Source organism: Tiliqua scincoides, chromosome 3 (assembly GCF_035046505.1).
Source record: "Tiliqua scincoides isolate rTilSci1 chromosome 3, rTilSci1.hap2, whole genome shotgun sequence".
Lineage (NCBI taxonomy): Eukaryota > Metazoa > Chordata > Lepidosauria > Squamata > Scincidae > Tiliqua > Tiliqua scincoides.
In genome coordinates, this window is record NC_089823.1 from 181223345 (window position 1) to 181236173 (window position 12829).

General features: G+C 40.7%; 1 protein-coding gene across 1 annotated transcript in view; it reads left to right on the forward strand.

Moving 5' to 3' along the window:
- NRAP (nebulin related anchoring protein) overlaps nt 1-12829 on the forward strand; it is a 74479-nt gene that overhangs the window by 54789 nt on the left and 6861 nt on the right. The window contains exons 33-38 of the mRNA XM_066622254.1: nt 2177-2281; nt 3348-3455; nt 5870-6181; nt 8765-8869; nt 9980-10078; nt 10501-10605. Coding sequence (XP_066478351.1) covers nt 2177-2281; nt 3348-3455; nt 5870-6181; nt 8765-8869; nt 9980-10078; nt 10501-10605 — 834 coding nt within the window. The remainder of the gene's footprint in view (nt 1-2176; nt 2282-3347; nt 3456-5869; nt 6182-8764; nt 8870-9979; nt 10079-10500; nt 10606-12829) is intronic.

Sequence of the window (12829 nt, forward strand, 5' to 3'; positions counted from 1 at the left end):
GATCAGAAAATATGCTGTTTAAAATGCAATGAGTTGGGGAGGGTGGAGAAAAGCTCACTCTGAGAAATATAATACATCAAAAGGGGAGAAAAAGGCATCATCGATTTATCCGTTAGCATGGTTAGATCATTTTTTATTATTCCCGGACAAACATTTAGTATCATTTTGTCAATCAGATTGCTACTTTAAAACAAAACAACAAAAATCAGAGCAGCAATTTGATATGAATTCATGCAGCTGGCTTTCTTTTTGTACTTGAAAGCAGCCATAATGCAAAGAAATGCAAAGAAGGAGCATACTAGGAGGATATGCCTATTGATGGTTAATGTGTATGGTAGTGAATAATTTGTTCAGGAGCCGACATAATGCACCTGAGGCCAAGAAGCGTCTCTCTGATTTTTCAAAAATGTTCAGGTGGCCTGCACCATTAAACTAAAACAAAGCAAAATCATATTTGAGAGGTGATATACCCCAAATTGGGAATTTCCTTTAAAAAAAAATGTTCATGCATTCTTTTTCCACAACTACTGAATGTTCTTGGAGATATCAAATTAAGGAACTGAGGAATAGACATTAACCTTATAGCATCTTCTATAACAGAGCCTTTGTCATCATGGTCCATTCAGGGTATGATATGGAAGACAGTTTATGCTTCTGTCTTAATGTATAGGTTTGGAATCCTAAGCAGTATTTTATTTACAGCGATAAGATTTAATAAATTGGTTAGATGGATTGATGAAAACATTCTGATTGGCTAAAATGGTCCCTGATCAATCAGGAAGCACGTTAAAAAATTTTTTAAAATTAAAATACTTAACTGATTTAAAAGCACCATCTTAAGGGGTATTCTCCTCATACATGAGAGAAATGTATGAATGCCTCTTCTCGGATGATTGCTTGATGTGTGTATAATTTGAAAGCATTTCTTTTGTTAGAATTATTATTTCTGTCATATGCAAATTTATAGCCAATCTCATTGAAGTTCCCCTGTGCTGATTCAGCCTGGCCAGCGTGGCTTGTGCTATATCCTGTGGGCAATTTTGTAGTCTGGGGGTCTCTTCAGGGTAAGGGGACATTTGTCCTCATGGACTGGGGCTGCAGTGGGCCTACTAGGACCTGTGCTTGCTAAATTGGCAGTTCAAAAGTTCTAGTGGATCTATGTTAAAGGATCTGGCCCGAGAAGGGGGATAGGATATGGCATGCACTGCTGCTACCAATCCTGCCACCCCCCTGAGTGCTCCCCACCCCACCCCACCCTTCCCTATTATATTTCCTTCCTGCCCTCTCTCCACCACCCCTGCCATCCAGCATGGAGCTTACCTGCTCCAGTATGCACTGAGGTCTGCATTTGCACTGGTGGAGTGGTGCTGGCCTTCCCACTGGCTCTACTAACTCCTATGCTGTTGCAACATGATTTACAACAGAACTGCAACAGCCTGCCGACAGGATTGTGCCATCAATTCATTAATTAAATTCATCTAAGACTCTAACAATTAATGGACTAAAATTTCTGTAGTTGGGTGATAGCCAGAGTTTGTTTAGATTCTTACCATGAATGATTATTTATCTCTGTGCCTTTTACGAACACCATATTTTTTTACCTTTAAAACTTACTAATTAATTGTGTATTTATGAACACTTACAGTTTAATCATATATTCATATTTGGTATAAATATGTGATAATTTATAACCACTCTGGCTAGATTTTTGGCACAATTATTTCTATGAGAAGCATGGAATTAATTTAAATTATTTGGGGAAACAGCAGAAAAAAAAATATCACTGTATGCTAATATAACAGCACAATCCTATTTACTCAGAAGGAAATCTCACCATGTTCATTGAGACCTTACTTCCTAGTAAGTGTGTTTGAGATTGCAGTCTTAGGGCACAATCCTAACCAACTTTCCAGCACTGACATAGCTATGCCAATGTGGCATGCACTGCATCCTGCAGTGGGGAGGCAGTCAAGGGGGCCTCCTCAAGGTAAGGGCATGTTTGTTACCTTACTTTGGGAGTACATTGCAGGTAGGTCAGTGCTGGAAAGTTGGTGAGGTTTGTACCCTTACTCTGTTTAGTTAATCTTAATTTTAGCGTATTTAGAAGTATAGCTTGATAGCATTTATCCCAATATTGGGATATTTTGTTAACTGCACTTTTCAAAATCTGTCCTAGCGCCTCTACAAAGCAGCTGGAGAGGATGCTTTACATCACTGCACAGTAACTTTGGGTCTTCCAGAATTTACAAGGGCACGGATAAATGCACTCAACCTCAGTGAGGTATGTACTTGCCTGTGCTGTCTCTTCCTCTTCTCCAGCAATCACTGAGTAAGACCCTCCTCTTACAGATAGGATATGCAGAGCAAAAGGGGAGGGGCAAATGCCAACCAAGGAGAGGAGGTAAGAAAGGCTTTTCACTTACCTAATTTTGGGAGCCTTTAGTTTTCTCAAGAACCAGTCAGCAGGGCCTTTTCATTTATTTACCGATCTGTAATGTCCAATTAAAGGAGTCCTTTCCAGTCCTGTTCCATGTAGGAATGGACTCTGTGAAATCTCAGCTTGATTATTTCATGTATGTGTATGTGGTTGTGGGGGGTCTTGACAAGGTGGACCTGATCTGGCCATGAGGGATTCCTAAATCAGAGTAAATTGTTTGTATCTTAACTAGCTGTTTACCTCTTCTTTCCACAGCAGCCCCTTACATTCTCCAAAATATCTCCTAAGGTTTAGGGGACATACCCAAGGTTTGGGGTGCATGATATGGGGGTGGGCTACAGGAGATGGGAGACTTGCTTACAGTCAGGTGGAGGTGCCATTTGTGAGTTGAATTGCTAGTCCACTTCTTCTTCCCATTGCAGTATTCCATGCCCAGGCTTCTGGAAATGCTTTCAGGTGTACAGGGAATTGCTGTGGGATGAGAAAATCTCTTTGGTTTTTCTGTTAGCCTACTTAGGGCACAATCCTAACCAGGTCTACTCAGAAGTAAGTCCTATTTTGTTCAATAGGGCTTAATTTCAGGAAAGTGTGGTTAGGATTGCAGCCTTGGGCTACAGCCAAGTGTATATGGGTCTACGGATCAGGCTCATGGTTCTCACAAACAATTGACACCTTATATCTCTATCTGCCCTCTTCTAGAACCAGATCATGTCCAATCTGTATAAGTAATTATCACTTTTATTGTTTTAATTGCATTTCATTTGATAGTCTTTTTGTAGTTAATTTAAAAAAAGATTTGGATGTGAGATATCTTGTTAACTCTATACAACAAGCAATAGGAGGTTTCTTGTTGATTTACTTGCATTTTAAAATTTAACCAAGAAATGTAAAGTTGCCGTTTTTACTTTAGGCAAAATATAGGGAATCTTGGCATAATCTCCGTGCTCAAGGCTACAAGCTGACAATGGAAGCAATTCCTTTCCAGACTGCCAAGGCCTCAAGAGAAATTGCCAGTGATGTGAGTTGAATTATGCAGCCTTCCATCTTGCCTAATTTTTGTTAACTTCATGTAATACATTGTCTGAAGCAGATTTTACTGAATTAAAGCAGCCCCATAATCATGTGAGACAAGGATGTGAGACAGAATATATTACTTATGAATGAGATTCTTTGTGTGAATTAAAAAAATTGAGTCACTCTTAATCAGAAGCCAAGCCATGCTGAAGACCTTGCAATGGGAATTGCAGGAGAAAAAGTGCCTTTAGATGCTCAGTTCTAATTTATCTAGTGCATCCAAAACAATACTAGTTCATGAAAATATCTGTACACTCTTTACTACCTTGCATATTCCCATGATATGGGTACAGTGAAGGGAAATATAAAGCCAAGCATGCATCAAAGAATTTGGAGAGCTGGTGTATCCATTTGGATGTCTTTTTGGTTTGGGGAGCCCATCTTTTTTCAATGGATTTACTGCTACTTAGCAAGCAGGCTGTATTCTCTGCATTTCTAAACATTCCTGAAATATCAGGTATAAGGTCTTACTCAGCAAGAAGTTTTTTGCCAGATTGCTAAGTTTTAGTCCAGAGACACTTTCCATAAAATTCAATGGAATAATCAAAAGCTTCTTTAGACTTATATCCTCGGAAGAATTCAGTAAGACAGCAGTCCCCAAAGTCCTACTTGGATTTTGGGCCATGGTAAATAGTTGCAGGAGCAGGGTGAAAACCAGAAGTAGCTTTTGATAAGTGCTGCATACAACACTGCTGAGGACATCAGAGGGGGCTGCAAGCCCCCCAGACCCTACAGGAGACCAGCACTGCCCTCCACGCAAGTAAAAAAACCCAATCACTCCCAATCAAAAACCCTCCAGGCAAGTAAAAAAAAAACCTCCCTTAAGGAGGAATGGACCTTTTCTGATTCCCCTGAAGGGTCACAACCTACTAGTTTGGGAACCGCTGCAGTAAGAGTTTCTGAATGTCTGAGTTTCTCACCAACCCAGCCACTCCCAAATATGATTGTACGATAAATCCGACCATAATATCTCTCATTCTGCTGGTGCCCCCATCAATCTCAGAAAGAAGAAGGTTTTGGTTTCAGAATGGATACCTCATTCAGGTAAACATGGTACTGCATGCATCATACTTCCGAGATGCTACAACTGAAATTTTGATGGTGCAGTCTCCATGTAAAGTACATACTTGTTTAGTCCAACAATAGTGACTTACACTGCAATCCTATGCATGTATACGCTGAAGTAACTCCATTAAGTTCAATGAGTCTTACAACCAGGTAAATGTGTATAAGTTTGCAAGCTCATTCTTCATTACCTCTTCCAAATGCCTGCATTTATTATTGTAAATATTGTATGTATTTATAGTAAATCAGTATGATACATAGGGACTCATAGCCCAATCCTATCCCCTGCTACGCAACACAACAAAAAGGCATGCACTGCATGCTGTGGTGGGGGAGGGTAATCTGAAGCAAACTGGAGGCAAGTAAAAAACTTTTTAATTTATCTCTACATAAAGCCTACAGGTTGGCAGTGGGTCTCCACAGATATATGACAGTCATTTTGATGGCATATGTCTGAGGAGAGAAAAAGGATGGAGAGGTTTTGTATAGAAGGGATATGTTCCAGCATGCGTGACCACTGCCATAGCCACCCCTCCTTCTCCCGACATGCCTCCAGTTTCTCCCCCTAACATGCCCAGTTATTCCCTTGTTGGCCACGAATCACCCCCATGGCTTGCTTACCTGTTCCAGTGCACATCAATGGGCCTGTGATGCTGTTGCCAGTTTGTGGTGGCAGCTGGGAAATGGTCACCCAGTGATATGTTCCATGTATCAGCAGCCTCCAATTTACACCAGTGGGACAATGTCCTGTTGCCATAAATCCACTGATAGAATTGGACCACTAATGTCTGATTCCTTCACTTGTAATAATAAAACATATATGGTCATGTAACAAAAATGTTGAATGTTCTGTTCTCTAATGAGGTGTTATAAAAGTGAGGTGTTCAACATAGTCTTGCACTATATTGTAATGTAATGGAAAGTTATAGTTGTTGAATGTTACCCTACTTTATATCTCTTCAAGAGATAGTCTGTTCATACTGGAATATGACTAATCCTCAGGCTGCAATCCTAACCACACTTTCCTGAGAGTAAGCCCCATTGAACAAAATAGGACTTACTTCTGAGTAGACCTGGTTAGAATTGTGCCCTTTGTTAGTTAGAAAACATGAAAATGTAACACCCCTCCACCTCTACCCCAAAGTTAAGATGAATGACATTTCTCTTATATGTTGAGTTTTGTATTTCAAATTATCTGTTGCATTCTCTTTGACTTTCCTATGGTTAGCTAGACTTTTTAAAGGATCTAGAATTCATGATTGCAAGCTAAACAGCATTTCCTTTTCTACACAGCTTCAGTACAAACATGACTTTGTTAAGGAGAGAGGGAAGCACATCGGTGTCAGAAGTATTCTTGATGATAACAAGCTCCTACACTGCTTGTATGCCGCTAAGTTACAGAGTGAGCAGGAATACAAAAAGGGATCCAAGGATATCAGTTCTCAATACCATCTGCCTTTAGACATGGTCAACTTAGTCCACGCCAGGAAAGCCCAGAATCTAGCGAGTGACCAGGATTATAGGAAGAGACTTCATGACTATACAGTGCTCCCTGAAGACCTGAAGATGAAGTGGGCAAAGAGAGTTCATCTCTTGCAGAGTGAGGTAAGAAGAGATCCCTCTCTGGTGGCCAGCAGAGAAATAGCTTACATCTGAATCCTATCCTACACTGGAAGAGGCAGGCCTCTTACCTGTGCTATATTCAGCACAGAATTGGGGCTGGCTGCAGTGCAACCTGGGGCAAGGGGAATCACTTCCCCTTATCCCGTGTCATGCGGCAGTGGCCCGAATAGGGCTTCTCGGAACTGTGCCACCTAAAAAGGTGGTGCAGATCCGAGCGGCCAGATGCTAGGCTAGGCCATCCAGGAGGGGGCTAGGAGTTGACAAGTGCTGGATCCTTGCACCATCCCCTCCCGGGCCTGGCCCACCCACAGGCCTGCCCTCCGCCATTTCTCCCCCTGCCCCGGAATGCCCCCATTTCACCCTCCCCCTCCATCCCTGAACCCCTGCATCTGCTGAGGCAGGCCAGCACAAACTTACCTGTCTGCCAGCGCAGCTGGGCCTGATTTGGCCTCTGGAGGCTGGTGCATATCCGTGTGCCAGCCTCTCCGTGGCACAAAGTGCCTTACGGCACTTTTGTGACACCCAGAGGCGGGCACAATGGACTTGTGCTGGCCTATGGTGCAGTTTGGATTGTGCCCTTAGTGGTGAATCAAGGCAATGGGTTGCTGTGCTTTCACTAAAAATAAAGCCAGGTATTTTTCATGCATATGGCTGTACATCTTCAGGAATTTGGTTACTTATTGATCTTAGAATGTTATTGAGAGGTTAAATCTGTAGTTTCCAAACTTTTTCAACTGACTGCTCACTTGATCTCCTGGGCCATTGGCCGTAGCTCCTCATTAGGGCTGCAATCCTATACAGTGTATAGGGTGGCAGCTTTTTCTTGAGGATTCTGTGACTCTTCTGGTTGGTTTCTGTGGTTTCCCAAGTAGCAGCGGCTCACAGTATGGGAACCACTGGGTTAAACTATAAGATTTTGTTAACTTTAGAACTACTAGCAGAAGCTGGTATGGGTGAGCAAAATATATCTTTGGAAATGCCATTGATAGGAGTCTGGGCCTAAATCAAAGCTCTAGTGCGTCCACATCCGCTTCCTTACTTTACTGTACCCGTAATATAACATTCCAAACTCAACTCTACATTGCAACAAAAGGCAAGTTGAAAGAACTCTGCATGCTTTATCTCTTCAATGAAAGCCAACGAGAAAATGGAAAAATCCCTGTTGGATTCTCCTCTGTGTAGCAAATGTACCAATTGCCTTTGTTCTTCATCTTTTTTTTTTTTTTTAGGTGAGAGAAAGGCAATGTGTTGCACAAACTGGGGGATCCCAAACTAAAAAGCTATCCATCAATGTGGGGCTTAGCTATTGTGTTAAGAGGGGGCCTTAAACTTCTTTCTTCTATGCTTTGATAGAGGCATAGACTTTATACTTGGATGTTAACTACCAGACAGTATACTTTAAAAGGACACACACTGCAGAAAGTTTAGCTTGGAGTGCATCTGAATTTCTGCTTTAGGTAACAACCAGAATGCACAGGGAAGATGTAATTTCAATTGGTCTTCAACTGCTTCACACTTTTCATTTTTAGATCTCTAAGATTTTTTTCAAGTGGACACCTAAATACATAAACTGTGAATCTAGGAAACAGATGTTTGATAATATGTGTATCATAGTTATACTCTGTACTGGTTGGCCATCCCTTATCTGCAATTCCGAAATACTGAATATTCTGAAATGAGGAACTTTTTTCAGTGCAAACATGACTTTTTTTTTTTTACTTTTTTGCCTAAAGAAATAAAATCACAAACTGTGTCTCTTGCACAAACCTTCTTTCATGCACACAATTATTTAAAATATTGTATAAAATTAACTTCAGGTTATGTGTATAAAGGGTATATGAAACGTAAATGAATTTTGGGTTTAGGCTTGGGCCCAATCCCAAGATCTCTCATTATGTATATGCGAGTATTTCAAAATACGGAAAAATCTGATACCCAAAATGCTTCTGGTCCCAAGCACTTCGGATAAGAGATGCTCAACCAATAGTTCATTCCCTGTTTAGTGTATGCCCGGGACAAACCTGGGTTGTTAGCCTAATCTTTTATTTTTTTCCTCTACATACCCAAAAACTTATTGGTTCAGCATGCTGGCATTCCTAAATTCATCACCTTCATCTGACCTTATTGAGTCATATTTCACTTGATCAAAGAATCGGGATTAATTTGTCACTTTTGAATTTGCTCTTTATGTCAGGAATACTGCATCAAGCACAGCAAAACATTACTACCCATCTGAGAGAGAGTGTTAATCAAAATGTTTTTCTTAAACATGATAATTTGTGTTCCTGCGTTTGTCCATCGTAAACTAGCTTTGGAACGGGGCTAATATCAACTACTTGCTACTTGTCAATTATAATAATTCAGTTATGGGACCCCTTTTGTATCTTGTGTATGATATATTATTTAATTCCAAAAGGAATGGATGAATGCAAACAGTTTGGCTTAATGAGATGATGTATGCATGGAAAGCAGAAAAGTGAAAATGTTAATACAAAACAGGGAGTTATTTGTATTCGGGAAAAAATCTGATGAAATCTGAGAGGTGTTTGTGTTTTTATTTGACAGTCTCGCTACAAATCAGACCTGAACTTCATGAAGGGGGTTGGCTGGGTGGCTCTGAGATCCCCTCAGATAGAAAATGTAAAGAAGGCTGGAGAACTCATCAGTGAGGTACTGATAAATCTTTCATGGGATGGTAAGAATGTAGGAATTGTTTACCATCAAGGCTCCTTGTTACATGACACTTATGGATGTAGCTTAGCATTTCCTTTTGATGTGTGAGCCTGTTTATACAACAGGCATACGTTACAAGATAGAAGTCCACCTGTGACATCCTGCTGCATATTTTCTATCCTGAACAGGAGACAACAACAAAAACAAGTAGTAGTAAATAAAGGCAGCAACTCAGGAATGGAATGTTAAGCAGTTGAGGCATAGTTTGAAAATTGCATCAGGAGTGATGTATTCTGATCAGAATCACTTATTAACACAGAAACAGTCCAAGCTATGGTTTGTAGAACTATGCATAACAGGATGAGACATTTTGAGTACAAATTCAGCTTTGCTAGAACAACTCAATGTTTTCCTTTGTGCCATAATTTATTTGAATCACACTGATCAGCTGTGCAGGAAAGTCAAACATGGAATTAAAGAACCTTTTTCCTGTTTAAACTTTATATACATATATAACACACACTTCTGTTAGACAGGTTGGTTCCTCACTTTGACACATATAAAGAGCAGATTTAATGATTCAGTGGTTTTTAAAAAAGGAACTTGGGATGCAGTCCTAACCAACTTTCCAGCACTAACCTAGCCGCAATGCAGACCCAAGGTAAGGTAACAAACATGCACTTTTCTTGAGGAGGCCACCTTGTCTGCTTCCCCACTGCAGGATGCAGTGCACACCACATTGGCACAGCTCTATCAGTTCTGGAAAGTTGGTTAGGGTTGCGCTCTTAATTGTTTCCGTGATACAGTAGTTTACTTAGGCCCAAATCCTAACCAGCTTTCTGTCTCTGACATAGCTGTGCAAATGGGGCATGTGCTGCATCCTGCAGTTGGGGGGCAGTCATAGAGGCCTCCTCAAGGTCAGGGAATGCTTGTTCCCTTACCTCGAAGCTACACTGCCCTTATGTCAGTGCTGGAAAATTGGTTCGGATTGCGCCCTTAGTATAACAATGATGGGGCATCTCTCAATGCCTGGTGCCAGTCATCTGAAATCTTCATTTCTTAATTTAGTTTTTAACTGCTGCTCTTGTTGTTTTTTCTTCCTCTTAGACAAAGTATCGTCAAAAACCAGATAGTCTGAAGTTCACCACAGTGCCTGATTCTCTGGATGTCACCCATGCTAAGAATAGCTACATTCAATGTAATGAAGTAGGTTAAAGTTTTATTGTATTAAAGGGTATAATTATTTGTAAATGGCCAATGATTGTTGACCTTGTGGGCATATGGTAGACAGATTTGCATTAACACTCAGAAAACACATAATCACACATCCTGCACTATTTGTGATCTTTTAGAGATGTGGGACTTTGAATTAAAAGGGCCCCTTGGTCTCATCTAATAAAGCAAAATTATTTGTCTGTCTCTCTGATAAAGAGCCCAGTCTTATGTGTTTCAATTCAGACATAAGTCCCATTACGGTCAATGGGGCTTACTCCCACGTAAGTGTTAATAGTTTTGCAGCCTCTGTGATATTGACATACATACTTGGTAAAAGTTATTGGGTAATCCTAGTCCCTGGAAACTATTTGTTACCATTGTGAAAATACATAAAATATAATCTGGTTTCACAGCGGCTGTACCGAGCTGGGTACTTGGATTCCATGCACAGATACACTCTGCCTCCTGACCATCCTGATTTCATAAGGGCACGCCTGAATGCACTCCATATCAGTGATGTAAGTAATACTTATTTTTGCCGTTGTACAGTTAATATTTTCATATGTATCATTGAAGTTCATTTGAATCTGTGTATCCTGAATACTGGTTCCCAGTATTTCAATACTGGGAACCAGTATTCTGGACTGAATTTCCAACCCATTCCTTTGCCAGGGCAGCGCTGGCGGTCTGTGCACTGCCCTGGCAATGGCTATCATGCAACTGCCATAAGGCACTTCGCTGCTGGTGGAGAGCTGGGCCTCTGCACCAACAGGATGATGGAGTGCCAGCTGGTGAGTGTGTGTCCCCCCTACCAGAAAGTGGGAAGTCTTTTTGGGGCAGGGAGAATACAGGGAGGGGACAAAACTGGGCAGAGAGGAGGAGGGCCAGAGGGCAGTTTAGGCCTGGGATGGGGGCGAGAGACAGCTGCCAAATCCTATTCCCCCTCCAGTGCCACATAACCTAACATAGGTCTCCTTGATTCTGTGCCAGCTAAATAGTTTGGCGCAGATCCAAGAAGACCTATTGGAGCTGCTGGAATTCTACATGGGATGAAGGAACCAGTTCCCTTATCCCCGATGAGTCATCTGGCTGTTCCTCTGGCCCCACAGAATACAGTGACAGCCATTTTGGTGCCACCGGCACCGCATGGTATAGGGCAGCATAGGATTGGGCTGTCTGAGTGCTGGACTTGACCTTTAAAACCCTAAATGAGCTGAGACCCGCATATCTTAAAGAATCAACTCTCCATGTACCAACCAACCTAGGGCACTGTGATCGACTTCTCAGGCCTTTTTTTTTAGTTTCCCTGACATCTGATATATGGTAGGAGGGCACAAGGGACTGAGCCTTTTCAGAGGTAATACCTAGAATCTGAATTATTCTTATAATTATTATAGTCTCCTGAAGAGCAATAGTCTCTGAAGAACTCACCTGGCTCAATCTCTGCTAAACTTTTGATGGGCAGCAGCAAGTGTTCCATTGCAGTGGACCTTGCCTGTATCCCACTTTTTAATAAGATTTGACTACTGTTGGTTTTGATTTTTTGATTACTGTTTTTGATTATTTTGGTGATGCTAGGATTTTTGTGTGTCACAACTTTTTTAAATATTTAGTTTTTTCTGCTGCTTTTTTTCTTTTTTGAGAATGTTAGGCTATACATATTAGAAGGAAAACAATAAATTAATCCATGTATATGTATATATCTGGTCCCTCTGTAGTCTGATAATAATCTAAGTTTATAGATCATATTTTTAAAGCCTGCACTTAATTGGTGGATTTGCATATTCATTTTCAGATGTGTATGTAAGCAAGTCCGTTTAGATAAATTATATTTAATTTAATATAATATTAATTAATATAAAAATTTAATTCAGTGGCATAATGCATGGGGTTAATTACTGGAATCCAAAATAGAACAGGATGGTGTTAGAAGGCTGTCCTAGCCTCGTAAAGAGATAGAAGCAGGAAGTGCATTTTGCATTGTACTTTGACAAACCTTTACTCACGGTAAAAGAAAAGAATAAGTGAGATCTATTGCTCATGCAGTTAGAACTGTATTGCCATGCACAGATGAATGTCACAGTTGTAAGTCTGATATGTACCATTCCTTCTCAAAACATTAAAATAGATCAGCATGCATCTGAACTGAAAACAGTCAGGGAGAGCATGGGGAGATGGAGGAGTTGGGGGCCTCTCATTAAAAATGAAACTGTTTTTGGTAGACACACAATTGGATCAGATACCACACATAGAAAGCTGTTGAGACAGAGACTGACCTTATAGCACACAAAAAAACCCACATTGGTATTTGTAAAGCTGCAAAGATAGCCATAAATCAAATGAATGTAATGTGTGAGGATGAGTGCAAAAACTGTGCAGACTGTGATAAAGTAAAACGATGCGTGCGGTTTCAAATCAAAGGACCCGTGTTACAGAACGATGCTCAGCAGCAAGGCAAAAGCTTTGGCAGATTAAAAAAAGAGAGAGACAGGAAATGACTAGGACTTGCTAGTGGTTGCTGGATATAAAGCTATCATGTTGGGAGAAAAGGTTTGGGCTTATGCCACAGTTGGGAAGGGAACACGGCTCTTCCAGCTCTGTAACTTTGCCCATAATTTTTTTTTTTTTGTGGTGGCATATCATTCTAAGTTCTTGCACTGTAAATACCTCAGATAAATTTAAGGATTTATCTGGAATCTGTTCTTGATGGAATTTTCATACATTATCCCTGATCATTTATAG